This window comes from Vombatus ursinus, unplaced genomic scaffold (assembly GCF_900497805.2).
Source record: "Vombatus ursinus unplaced genomic scaffold, bare-nosed wombat genome assembly UNPS02014833.1, whole genome shotgun sequence".
Classification (NCBI taxonomy): Eukaryota; Metazoa; Chordata; class Mammalia; order Diprotodontia; family Vombatidae; genus Vombatus; species Vombatus ursinus.
The window spans coordinates 8,522,070-8,536,179 of record NW_020954611.1 but is presented as its reverse complement, the minus strand read 5'-3'; the positions used below and the strand labels follow the sequence as shown (position 1 = coordinate 8,536,179).

Genomic DNA, 14,110 nt, shown 5'->3' with positions numbered 1-14,110 from the left:
CTGATGGCCTGAAGAGCAAAAATGATCAACAGAATAAAAAAATTTGAATCCATATTGGTAAGCCTTATCAAATGAACAAGAGAACAACTAACTGGGAATGCCAACACACAGAAATAAAGGACAATCTGGAGAAAAAAAGCAAAAAGCAGTAACGCTAAGAGAAAACAATCTCTTTACAGTGAACTCAAATGGACAGGAATAGGTGACTTTAATTCAGGTGATCATTACATATACTACCGTGGGGAAAAATCCCTTAGAAGAAGTGGAGTAGTCCGCATAGTCAATAAAAAGGTAAGAAAAGCAGTACTGGGGTATAATCTTAAAAATAATAGAATGATAACTATTGGAATCCAAAACAAACCATTTAACATCACATTAACACAAGTCAAAGAAACTACGATGCTAGGCTTGATTAAGAGATACAATATCCAGGACTAGGGAGGGGATAATCCTGTTGTATACTACCTAGATCAGACTGTATCTGCAGTACCGTGTTCTATTCTAGAAACTACATGTTAGTAAGGACTTTGATAAGTTTAAGAACATCCAGAGGAAAACAATCAAGATGGTGAAGGGCCACATCCATATGTGGATTCAAGAAAGTAGGGATGCTGAATTTGAAGAAGATTCAGGCATGACATGATAATTATCATAAAGTATTCAAAAGGCTGTTAAAAGAGTTGAAAGGATTAAATATGCAAAGAACAGAACACAGTGCAATGAGTGGAAACTGCAAAAAAGGCAAAATGAGGTTTCATATAAAGAAAATTTCCTAATAACATTCGAAGGCAGAGTAAGCTATCTTCGGGGGCAGTAGATTCCTCTTCATTTGAAGTCTTCAAACAAAGGCTGGATGACCACTTGACAGATATAGGTTGGACTAAATGGGTCTCCACAATCCCTCTCAAGTTTCTGATTCTTTGAATACTAGATGTGGAACCAGAGCACAAGAGTTTGAAAATTGGTGCCTGTATTTATTACCTTTGCAGTCTCAGCCTACTTCCTCATCTGTTTAAAAAAAAAAAAAAAGGAAGCTGGACTAGACTAATTCTAAGGTCCCTACCCACTCTAATTCTATGTAACTCTATAAACAGAAAGAACAAGCTTCTTTAATTATTATTCCTCCCTTCATTTTAGTCACTTATAAATGAGACTAATTGGTCTCTAAGTACCTGTTGGAAATCCAAAAGGTATCAACTTATTTTGTTCCTTGGTACTCCTACTCAAAACAAACAAAAAGGTACAACTTAACTGGTCCTGGTGAAATTTTTAGAACTGAGAAGATAGAAGGGACATTAAGAGAAACCTAAGTCCACTACTTCCCAAATGATGAATCATGTAACTTTGAAGTGTTACCAAGACATGCTAGCTATGTGGTGGGTAGTTGTTAACTTCCTCTAACAGTAAAAGGCTCAGACACAGAATGGAGCAGTTATGGCATCTGTTCACATTAGTACTGCTTTGTTTAGAAATAGAAAAAAGCAGAAGGAATGTATGAACTCTGGTTCACATTGCCTCCTGGCAGCAATACAGTGGGTCATACCACTGTCACTGTCAACCTGTAATTACCTAGCATTGTGAGCCATAGTAATGGTTCTGGTATTGTTATCTCTCCCGATTCTAAGTGAGGTAGAGGGGGTAAGTAAAGAAATGGGTTATCTGGATACAGAAAAGACGTAGGTTATCCTCTACCTCTCCATAAGTCACCTGGTCCCTTCTCTCCTCATTCTACCTGAGCTGAGGAGAAGCAGTGGTTGCCACAAGAACTTCACTGTGCTTAAAACTCCTTAAATGTATAGGCTCCAAGTGACAATATAAGTAAAAGACAACGTAAGCAATTAAAAATTATGAATGTCTCTATCACCAACAAAACCCTGCAAGAAGAGATAGTAAGAGATACCTCATTTAAAGTAACTGTAGACAGTATAAAATACCTGGAAGTATGCCTACCAAAACAAACCCAGAAACTACATGAACCTAATTACAAAACTTTTTACACAAAATCAGAGTTAAATAACTGGAGAGATATTAATAGTTCACAGGTAGGCACAGCCAAAATAATAAAAATGACAATTTTATCTGATCTATTTATTCAATACCAGCCTAATTAAATGACAAAAAATTATTTTACTGAGCTAAAAAAAAAATAACAAAATTCATTTAGAAGAACAAAAGGTCAAGAATATCAAACTATAAGGCAGTAATTATCAAAACTATCTGGTATTGGATAAGAAAGAGAAAGGTAGATTAGTGGAACAGAGTAGACATACAGTACACAGTAGCAAATGATTACAGTAATTTTGTTTGACAAACGTAAAGATTTAAGCTTTTGGGATAAGAATTCATTATTTAGTGTAAAAAAAAATTGTTAGGAAAACCGTAAAGCAGCGTGGCAGAAACCAGGCATAGACCAGTATCTTATACCATTTACTCAAGATAAGGTCAAATACATAACCTTAGTACAAAGGGAGACATAAAAAAATCAGAAGAACATGAAACATATTACCTACCAGACTTATGGACAGGAAAACAATTTATTAATAAACAAGAGAGCAGTGTGAGATACAAAATGGATAATTTCAATTACATTAAACTAAAAAAGGTTTGTACAAATAAACCAATGTAGCCAAGATTAGAAGGAAAACAGAAAACTGAGAGAAAATTTTTATAGACAGTTTCTCAGATAAAAGTCTCATATCTCAAATATACAAAGAACTCTGTCAAATGTATAAGAATATGAGTCATTTCCCAATTGATAAATGGTCAAAGGATATGAATAGGTAGTTTTTCAATGAAGAAATCAAAACTATACATAGTCACATGGAAAAATGCTCTAAATTACAAATTACTAAAGAAATGCAAATTAAAACAACTTTGAAATATCATCTTACACCTATCAGATTGGCTAAAATGATAGAAAGGGAAAGCAACTAATGTTGGAGTGATGTCGGAAAACTGGGACACTAATTTCACTGTTGGTACAACTGCTAACTGATCCAACCATTATGGAGAGAAATCTGGAATTATGCCCAAAGACTTATAAAACTATGTATACTCTCTGACCCAGAAATACCGCTGTTGGGTCTGTTTCCTAAAGGGATTAGGGAAAAAGAAAAGGAACTTATACGATCTAAGATATTTATAGCAGCTGCCTTTGTGGTGGCAAAGAACTGGAAATTGAGTGAATACCAGTCAATTGGGGAATGGCTAAACAAGTTGTGGTATACGATTGTGGTGGAATACTATCGTGCTATAAGAAATGATGAGCTGATTGATTTCTGGGGGAAAAAAATGGAGTCGCATGAAATAACGAAGAATGAAATGAACAGAACCAAGAGAATGCTGTACATGGTAACAGCAATATTGTTGTAAGAACAACTTTGAACTAAGTCATTTCGAGTATTATAAATATTCAAATCAACTACAAAGGGCTTATAAAGGAAGATGCTATTTGCATCTAGAGAAAGAACTGATAAATAGAAATATGTATAGTATGGATTTACCAAAAATACTATTAGTGTCTAATGGTAGCCTTCTCTAGGGCAGAGTGGGGAGGGAGAAAAAAAATAAAAAGTGCACAGCAGAGAAGAAAACTTAGAAGAAAGCACAGAAAAGCCGTATAGCTTTAAAAATGATATCTAGTACTTATTACACAGTTTTTAAAAAAAAAGTAAATTGTGAAATGGTAATTCATGGTTTTGTACTGAATCCTGTTTTCATGCTGTGTTGTGTACATGGAAATATTCTTATTTTGTCTTTTTAAATTTAAGTTAAAAATGAATATTTTAAAATTTTTTAATTAAAAAATATTGAATATCTAATGATCAAAACAATTATTTTACTTTCTACTTAACAGTTCTGAGAAATACTTTGAAAATAAGGTTATCCAATAGCTTCATTCATTTGTCTCTTCATCAAATGTTTCTTTTCTTTCCTACCCCCACTAAGCAAAGAAAACCACAGGGAAGGAACTAAGTAATTAAAATAGTAAGCATCATCAACATAAAAGTTATGGTTGCAAATCATACCTTTACTACCAATAGCAACCAAGTAATTTTCTTAAAAAGGGTAAATAACATGTATGTTTCACTTTAAATTGTTAGAGTGAGATGAGACAGAAGGCAAAAACCAGGAACAAAAACAACAGAGGAATGGGAATTATATCATTTTGTGAGGAATAGATCTCAACACTGCGAAAGAGAGCAGATATCTACTTAATTTACTTCCTAAATTGAGTTTATATTAGGTGTCCAAGGTGCCTAATTTAAAGAGGGAAAAGATCTCTTTGATCAAAACTAATATAAATGGATATTGTACTTAACCTCTGATGAAGGCAAAATATCAGATACAGAACATAAAAGAGAAATGAGAATTTTATCATAAATTTAAAGTGGACACTATGATATTCGTTGGCAAACTATAGGGCTCAAATGGGCTGGCTGTAAGCTAAGGATAGTTTTTAATCTTTTTAGATAAAGTTTTATCATATTTAAAAACGTAAAAACTATTCTTAGCTCACAGGCTCTTACAGAAGCAGGCTGGCCAACTGGCTTTGGCCATCAGACTATAGTTGGTCTTTGCAACAATAAATCAATAGTAGCCTTTACTAAGTGCCAAATGAACAGTATAGATATTCATAAGAGAGACAGTGCTCACTGCCAATATGATACCTTTGGATTAGTATTTAAGAGGACCAAATTCTAGTATCATCTCTGGTATTAACTAGAAGAGTGACCATTGCCAACTTCCAACTTTATTGGCCCCATTTTCTCATTTACAAAATAAAGAAACTGAATTGCTTTTATCTAAGGTTACTTTTAGTCCTATGTTTCTATGACCAGGATAAAAAAAAATGTAAAGCACTATGGGACGGGAAAATGGATTTATAATAGAAGACAGGAAAAAAAAAAGGATGTCATAAAAGAGTCAGAACCCAAAGACCAACCTAACAGAAGAAAAAGCCACATAATTCTCTTTGCTGCCATGTCTGTGTTATAGCCCTGAACCTCTCCCCTGGTAGCAATAATTGTACTTGACCAGTGTGCTTCTTGTAGACAGGGCAAAATTTTGAAAAATAAACAAAAAGAGAATACAGCAAAGATCATGTTAATTTGTAGTTTTCTAAGTTAATATGCTGCCACAGGGATCTGTTTCTACTGACAACAATGCTGTAGAGTAAAAGAAGTTATCTTTCAAGTCCACACTACAACCTGGACGTATACTGTATTTCTCTGATTCAATAATCAAAAAAACCTAATCCTCATTCTGGTGGCATGGGAGAATTTTGACTGGAAGTAGGGTGCTGACCTGCTATACTTTACGTGCAACATGGACAGATATAGCCCCAACTACAAATTCACAAATTAACATTTCAGTTTATGAACTTACATCTTAGGAAGTAGAATAACACTGATTATTCTGGCACTGTTTGGTATGACAACTTAGTTTTCGGATAAGTAGAATTAACTTAATGACTAGCCCTTGGACCTGAGGTACCATTCCCAAAGTACATCGATAGTTATACTATCTCATTAAAAGAGGTATTTCTACAACTTTCTAATTCTGGTTTCAAACTTACAGAACAGCAACAAAATTCAATTAGTACTAGTCTTAGAAGTGGGGAAATGTTAGTTTTGTTTTTAAATTCATGCAATAAACATGAAAGAGCCCTCGGTCATTTTATTGCCCTAGAAATAATTTTCTAAATTTTCAAATGTTATAGGGTTCCAAACAAATACCAAACATCATTCAGTGGTTTATATAACACCAAAGAATGAATTCCCAGGAAAGAGACAACTGCGTTAATAACACTTACGTTTTATCACACTTGGCAAAGGAAAATCTGATACTCCCACAGTTCATTATTAACAAGATGGCTGAGTTTAGTAAACTCATTAAAACTTAAAGATAATTTGTTAAAAGCTGGTCAATTCTTGGCAAAACTTTTAGTGCTTTGTTTACAAAAAATGGACATTTTTGAAAATAAAATAATTTCTCCTCCCAATATTCATAATCTGATATTTTGGTATAATGCAAATTAAAGTGGTTCCTAGATTCAATTATATTTCCTGTTTCTCAAGTGATTTCTACGTAGGGAGGTATATTTAATAACTCCATTTAGTTGGATAATTGAATACTAACCTCAGTACTGATCAAATTTATAAAATCATGAAGTTATACTGTTGGTTAATTTAGACATATACTTAACAACTAAACAAAACACTAATTTTCATTAAAAGGGCATTTTATTTACTTACAGGAATCCACTAAAAAACATCAAGGTTTTTTCCACTCAAGGCATCAATCTTGAATGGCCAAAACATTTATTTTATATCCAGATGGATTCTGTAAGTTTAAAGATAATGGGAAAATTACCTACCCACATTTTTTTTTTTTGCTATGGTCATCAACATAAATATATTCAATGATATCTAGGACACCTGTGATACAAAATTAACTAGCCCACAGTTTCTAACAGTTCCACAAACATTACAGGTTAGCCTAAATGACCTCCCTAAAGTACCTTTCACCTATGAGATCCTATGATAAATCACAATATAATATTGCCTTTTAAAAACTATTAAATCACAAATACTTAGTAATATGAACTATAAAGTAACATGGCTGTAACCCTGAGCATAGAACAGGCCAAATATTTGTTTAAAAAGTAAAAACCCAATGACAATGGACTTTCTGGATGACTGCTACTTAATTTATGCCAGTCTAAAATTAGAAAGCAATGCTGAAATACCAACAATTGTTCTCTAGAGCTATGTAGTACACATTGATACACTCAGAGAAGAAAAAAACCCACCAAAGTTGCTTTATACCAAATATTTTTGGCTACTTTTGGACAAACTTCTGACAAATATACATCATAAGAAAATTTAGATCATTCATGACACATGAAACACATAGTAACAAATTAGCAAAAAGACACAACTGACAGATTCTCTTACTGTACTGATACCCACCTGATTTGTCATCTTGAACTTCAAATTCCGCACCAGCAGACCCAAGAAGTGATGCTCCATGTTGCAGCAATCTGCAGATGTCGAATCTGTCAAAACTCAATCGATCTGTGGCAGACGAATCTTCTATAGTGCTTTCTGAAGTAGGTTCTGAATAAGGTTTAAACATATTTCATTTGACTATACAGAAAACCAAAGTAGAGGAATGGGAGATAAGAGCACATTATTTCATGAGGAAAAATTATTCTGACAAGTAAAATTTGGGGTAAGTAGGACAGCTGCCTGGACTTACTTTATAGTTAATTTTTAGTTATTTGTGGGCTAATTATTTATTAGTTAGGCTCACCATGCTCCCCAGCAAGTTCTCTACCTACAAAAGGGCTAAGCCAGAAGGGTGTTGAATTCACTTCTGATTCAGAGTGTAACATAAAGTGAAGAAATATTTTGTAGAATCAAAATTTAAACCGGGCAGAGAATTATACATGACATTTCTTCCTTTGGCTAAAAGAGATTACAAAGAATTGACTGTTTCTTTGGCCTTACACTTTTGCATCACACAACTCCTCTGGGATTATATTTATGCTTTCTTGATATTATAGGGGAACAGTACACCTTTACTATTAGTGAAGTTAAAAAATCGAGAGAAATGACTTCAGAAAGTATGATATGATGGGTGGAGAACAGACTGAGTGTGAAAGCAAATTCATACTAAATTTGCTAGATAACCTGAAGCCAAATTATCTAGAGGTAAAATGAAGGAAACAAGCTCAAACAACCCATATCTCTTCTTGAGGATATAGGAAAAAAAAATAAACTATAAATTGTCTGTAATAGCTAAGACACATAATAATCACTCATCCTACTCCATCTTGTAAGGTGAAGATACTAGGGAAACCAAGCTCAGACCCAAGACTCCTTGATACGTCTTACCTATAATGTAAAATAAATCATAAAACAGGAGCCCTTGAAAACATTCACCTATCTGAGGACCATTCAGACCTCTAGAAATGGCCTGGATCCACAAAAGGCTTCAGACTACAGATACAAATGAATCGCAGGTATTTCTTACAGTTAATTAGCTTTCTTTACTTCTCAAAGTTTAGTTTTTATATGAAAGCTGAACTGTAATAAAACTTATCAAAGAATTAAGACTAAAATATTTTGAACTTCTAAGCAATATGCTACCTAAAAGTACATCATTTGTTTGTTACAATGAAAAGGAAAATTAGCACAGGCACCACCAATTCCTTTAGTTAGAATACAAATCTATTTATACCCAAATTTAAAAATAATATTTTAGAGTAAACTACTTACTATCAGGAGGACATACAAAGGAAACTAAAAGTAACCTAACCTATCACAAGAGAGCAAATATCTCATGGTACTAGCAAAAAAAACTGTAAGAAGTAGTCTAAGTTACAAAAATGTATCTGAAAAAATACTAAAAGGAAGCTGAATTCTGAATAATGAAAAAAATTACTGAAAGTCCTGCGGGTAAAATAATGAAACAAACCTCTCTCACAGAAAAGGTGTGGAGGCTCCTAGGACAGATTACTATAAACACTATTAGACAAGATTTCAATATCTGATATTTTGAATTTTTTTTTTAGTTATAACAAGGGAGGTTTCAATTTAGGCAAGATAAGTGGGAAATGACTGTGATGTACGGACAAAAGGCATCAATAAAATGAATTTTTCCCAAAAGAAAAAAGTAGATTGAATTTTGGCTGTTTCTAACAATGGCAGATAGAAATGTATGCACAGAAAAAAATCTCCTTGAAACAAATTATAGCTTAAAAGAAAGACAAATTTTGCTCTATGGGACAAGACAAATTAACATCATTATTCAATACAGTATTTGCAGGAAATAAGAGTAAAAATCTCAGGCAAGCCAAAACTTATCAAATAGCTAATATCTAGATAACTTTGCAAATCAAACTTTAGAAGCTGCACCATGCAGTGTATTAGTGCTTGATAGGAAAAATGCAAGAAATTTTCACAAGTAACAAATGTACACTGATACCAGGCTTACAAAAGCTTTGAAAACAACAACGATGATGACGGTAGCAGCTAACATCCATAAAGTGCTTATTCTGGGTCAGGCACCATGCTAAGCACTTTACAATTATCATCTCATTTGATCCTCACAAAAACCCTGCGAGATAGGTGATGCTATTATCCCCATTTTACAAATGAGGAAATTGAGGCAAACAGAGGTTAAATGATTAAGGTCACACAGTAAGTGTCTAAATCTCTAAGCCAATTTGAACTCAAGTCATCTTGACTCCAGACCTGGAGCTCCATACATCATAGCTAGGTGCTAATAGCTCAAATGAGCTATTATGATATAATATAATATAATATAAATATATATAATATATAATATAAAATATAATATAATATAATATAAAAACAAAAACATCAATTAAAAAATTTTAAAATAGTTCAATACCAGTCACAACACATAAATGCATTTTCTACCACTATCATCAGGATATTACTAAAAAGTAAGGCTTTCCTCACCACACAGTCAAGTAATTAAATCTACACCCAAGATTACTGCCACTGCCTAAGCAAATACAACTTAAAAAAAGGAATGTTACAAATATGTCCATCTTTACAGATTTAGACTGACCTATCTTTTTTAAAGAGGACATAATACCCTCAAAGAAAGAATGTCACAATACCTGGAAGACAGCAGTCACTTTGAAAGTGTTTGTTGATTAACTGACTGAACTTTTCTCTGTAAACTACATATGGAAATCTACTTAATAATTTAAATAAATTACATACCCAAAACAGGGTTTACTTGGCAGCCATGAAAAGCATGATAAGCATCCTAGTCAATCTGATCACTTCCTAATATGTTTCCATGCTCTGAAGGTATGAGAGTTTTCTAATTAAAAACGATTTTAAAAAATATGTCCTAGACTTTGTAGCTCTTCTTGGGGAAGAATGCAGTTAGAGGAACAGATCTGGAGTCAGATGATCTGGGTTCAAAATCTATCTTCTCTCTGGGCCCCAATTTCCTCTTCTATAAAATGAAGACACTGACTAGGCAGGTACTTAGTTTCTTCTACCTCTAAATCTATAATCACATGAAATCTATAATTAAGTTTCCATAAAAGGGATTAACCAGTTATAAAGTCAAACTCCATTTATTTCACTTAAAAGCACCTTGCTTCAATCTTGGCACTGGATTCCATTCAGGTACATTTTTCACTATGGCTTCAACAGCTTGTCCAGCTGCAATTCGGGTATCCCAATTTGTACTCCTTAAATACATCAGTACCTTAGGAAAAGTATAAAATAAAATAGTTATATAACAAATATAACATTTTTAAATAGTCAGAACATGGAAGAATGTGTTTGTTTAGATTTGTTACCATAATTTGATAGCACGAGTAATACTAGCAAAACACTAAGTTTATTAATCTACAAAGTTAAACCCATCATGCTCAATATCATTGTCTTCCACTGGAAAAAGTGCAAACTTACATGAAATAATGATCAAATATATTTCTATTTAACCTCACTGTAGTTAGATAAATGTTAGATAAAAGATCATAAAAGGTTGCATTCTAATTATAAATAAAATCCAGTTTTTCCTGCATAACGAATCAAGGGGAACATTAGTACACATGATATTGTCCTGATTATTCTAATCCTAATTTTATCTCAGTTACTACAAATTAGTGGGAAAGGTAATTAAATTATAGACATAAGATTTCTCTTTCTTCAGCAATTCTTTAAAGAAAGCAGTAAAGTTTCTCATTCTTCAGCAATGCTTAAAAGACTGCTAAATAAAGCTGGTAAGAGAAGTACAGGGTAACTGGTTTCATTTCACATTCCAATAGCAATTGCCCTTTTCTCTACTGCTTTGTTCTAACAAAAGAAAAGCACCTTTTGAAAGGGAAATGCCTCCAATAGTAGCAATGGCTGTTTCAAGGCAGAATGAAAAAGTTGGAAGAGAAAAGGTAAACATCTTTTTTTGGGAGGAGGGGACAAAGGAAATCTTGATTTTCTTCATAAAATGTTGGTAAAGGGGAAGAATAAGAGAGAGAAAAATAGTGGGTAAGTAGGAACTCTATGTATCCAATGATTTCCATAGGACAGTCTAGACTAAACAAAGGTACCAAGTCCAAAATACAACTTGAAGTCAGAAAACACAAAGGAATTTAACTTAATCTCCTTTTAAAATTTATCTTTTTTTTTGATTGCTTTTCCCCCACAATAAGCTGATTGTGAGGACATGCAATAAATAAGCCAAGAATACAATCTCTCTCTCCTTTTGTTCCTTATAAGACCTAAATGTTACACCGATGTCTCCAAATTAGATAGTACATATAGCATTAGCTGTCATCCCTAACAACATTCTTTTATCTTTTAACACTCATCTCTGCAGACTTATTTCCTCTAATTCCTCCTTCAAGCAGATTCCAGATTGGCCCATTTGCTATTTTCTATATGTGAAATCCCAATTCCAATCTCCACACTTTTATGGAAGTCATCCTCCATATCTGAAACATTCTCCCTTCTCACGTCTGCCTCTCGTAATTCTGAGCTCCCTTCAAGTCTTAGCAACAGAGCTTTCCTGATGCTGGGAGCTGTTGGTACTGATCCAGCTGAACCCACCTCTAGGTTTTATCTCCCTCAATTAGCATGCCAACTCCCTGAAAGCAGGGATCATCTCAATTTTCTATTTGTATCCCCAGCACTTAGCACAGTTCTTGGCACATACTTCATACTTGGAAGCCTAAGACATTCCCCAAATACTGTACTGTACTGATAATAAAGAGAAAGCAAGAAAACATTTACTTCACTTTGTCCTCTTCTGTTCACTTCTTCATCTCAGTGAAGGAGGAGGGTGGATCAGTTAGAGAAACACCAGAGTGAACCAAAACCTGAACTAGCCTGGAATGAGGTGACTGCAGAATGGGGTAGGAAGGTAAGTGAAGTTTACAGCCTTCTAAACTTAGTTCTGCTATCTTCTATCTTAACAGCGAACAAGGACACATGGGGCTGGAACCAGAAAAATAAGTTAAGGGGGTTTGGATTTGTCGTCCTTATCTTCTACTATCTCTTCCCTGCTGGCCAGGTTTTAATAGCTCTGACTGACCAGTGTACCCCCACCACACCTAGACCTATACTCTTGCTTCCAAAATTTCTCCTCCTACCTCCCCAAGCCAATCAAAATATTGATTCTTTGAATGTTGCAAGTTTCATGGTTAATATTACTTGATTAAAATACAAGCATTACCAACAGTATCAACATTTAACTGGCTTAAGGAAAGTTAGTACCAAAGAAACAGTGTCAATCTGGCTAGATTTCTCAAATTTGTGGTGGGGCTTATTGATAATTAATTAACTAGCAAGAAATGCTAGTGCAGCAACCTTATGTAAGATAAACTTATAATCTCTATTAAGCCAAAAGGGAGGAGGGCAGGGAAGAAGTTGGGAGGAAAAGGTTACACACGAACCAGAGGGTGCCAAGACAGCATCTACCGTCCCTAGATGGCCCCTGAATTAATCCCCTTCTAGGGATTATTTCCATTTTTTAAAAGTGTAAATAGTTCATCTAAATAGGCATCTTTTTGTTGGAATATATGAGGGGGGAGATATTTCTGAGTCCCTCTTTCCTGTGCTTCTCACCTAGTCTCCCTAATTTCCAAAGTAAAATATGATGTAGGATCAGCATTGTAGCCCTATCCTCCACCCCTTCTAAAACCTCTGTCCCCAGGATCCAGAAAGTTAAGTAAAAACAAAAGCTCATCACCTGGAATGAAGATACAGGTTACCAAATAGCAGAAAAAAACAGAGCAAAAATTGAGGTCTTCATGTATGTCACAAAGTTTACTAGTAAGGAGGTCAATTTTTCAATCACCGTATAAGTATTCAATCACAAGAAGACAGAGAACTATGATATAATTACCATCTACTACCAACCAGTTAAACCACTGAAAACCAGAGTAACCACTCAGTTCATTAACAAATTGGGTCAGATTCCAATTGATACCACAAATGAATGGTTCAACATCTCACTGTCAATCTCTCTAAATAGTTAAATTCCACAACCTCTACCAAGAGTATAGTTGTGTTGAGTCTCGTGATATACAAAGTGGAAACGACATAGCTTAAGAAGTAATAAGAGAAAAGATGGATACAAAAATATTCAGAGAAACATATTAAAACAATTAGGGTATGTTAGGAACTAGACTAAAATGACACAGCAACAAGACACATCAAATCTAACTTTACATTCATTTCACTTTCCTACCCATAAACAAGTATCTAGAATCATGTTAAGAAAAAAATAATCTTACTTTAGATAAAAGATTATTTAGTTCATGGGGATGGAGTTTCACCACTTCCCCAAGTTGCTGAGCAGCTGCTTTTCTTGTTACCGGAGTGGTACCAGTATCCAGTAAGATAAAAAGACGATCGAGCCTAAAATGATTAAAAATAATAATTATTATTATTATCTTAACACACATAGTATTCTATCCCCAAATCCTGAAAGGATCCCTTCAATTATTTCAAGTCCCTACTAATTATTGAAAGCAATATTCTGTAGCAGAATACATTTTAATAGTTACATAAATGATCCACAGTGCTTGTTTGTTGACTATCAATCAATCAATACTTATTAAGTGCCAGGCACTGGGCTAGATGTTATGAATATAACAGAAGTGAAATAGTCCTTCTGCTCAAGGAGTTGACATTCTATAAGAGCAGAAATAACATGTACATGTAATATAGGTACGTATGCAAAAACAGGTAAAAAAACAGATATAAAACTATTAGAAAGAAGGACAGAGATTAAGAAAGGCTTCACAGTGGCTGTTGGGCTGAAGTTTGAAGGAAATCAGGGATTATATGAGATGGAGACAAGGAGGAATCACATTCTAGGACAGCACAAAGTTGCAGAGACTAAAGACGGAGTGTTGCATATGAGGAACAGAAAGAAGACCAGTGTAACTGGACCATAGTGTACATGAAGAAGAATGATATGTAATAAGACAGGAAAAGTAGAAAACAGGCAGATTGTTGAGGGCTTTAAATGACAAACAGGTGTTTTTATTTGATCCAAGAGAATAGGTTCTTAACTTGGGGGTATGTCAACTTGTGTGTGATTTAAA

General features: G+C 34.1%; 1 protein-coding gene across 3 annotated transcripts in view; it reads right to left on the bottom strand.

Annotated features, from left to right (window-relative positions):
• Window positions 1–14,110, bottom strand: part of BTAF1 (B-TFIID TATA-box binding protein associated factor 1) — a 125,059-nt gene that overhangs the window by 86,134 nt on the left and 24,815 nt on the right. For all 3 annotated transcript variants that reach the window (XM_027839797.1, XM_027839798.1, XM_027839799.1), the window contains exons 2-4: window positions 13,295–13,418; window positions 10,149–10,263; window positions 6,975–7,121 (exon numbers count right to left, since the gene is read on the bottom strand). In XM_027839797.1, the coding sequence (XP_027695598.1) occupies window positions 6,975–7,121; window positions 10,149–10,263; window positions 13,295–13,418 (386 nt within the window). The remainder of the gene's footprint in view (window positions 1–6,974; window positions 7,122–10,148; window positions 10,264–13,294; window positions 13,419–14,110) is intronic.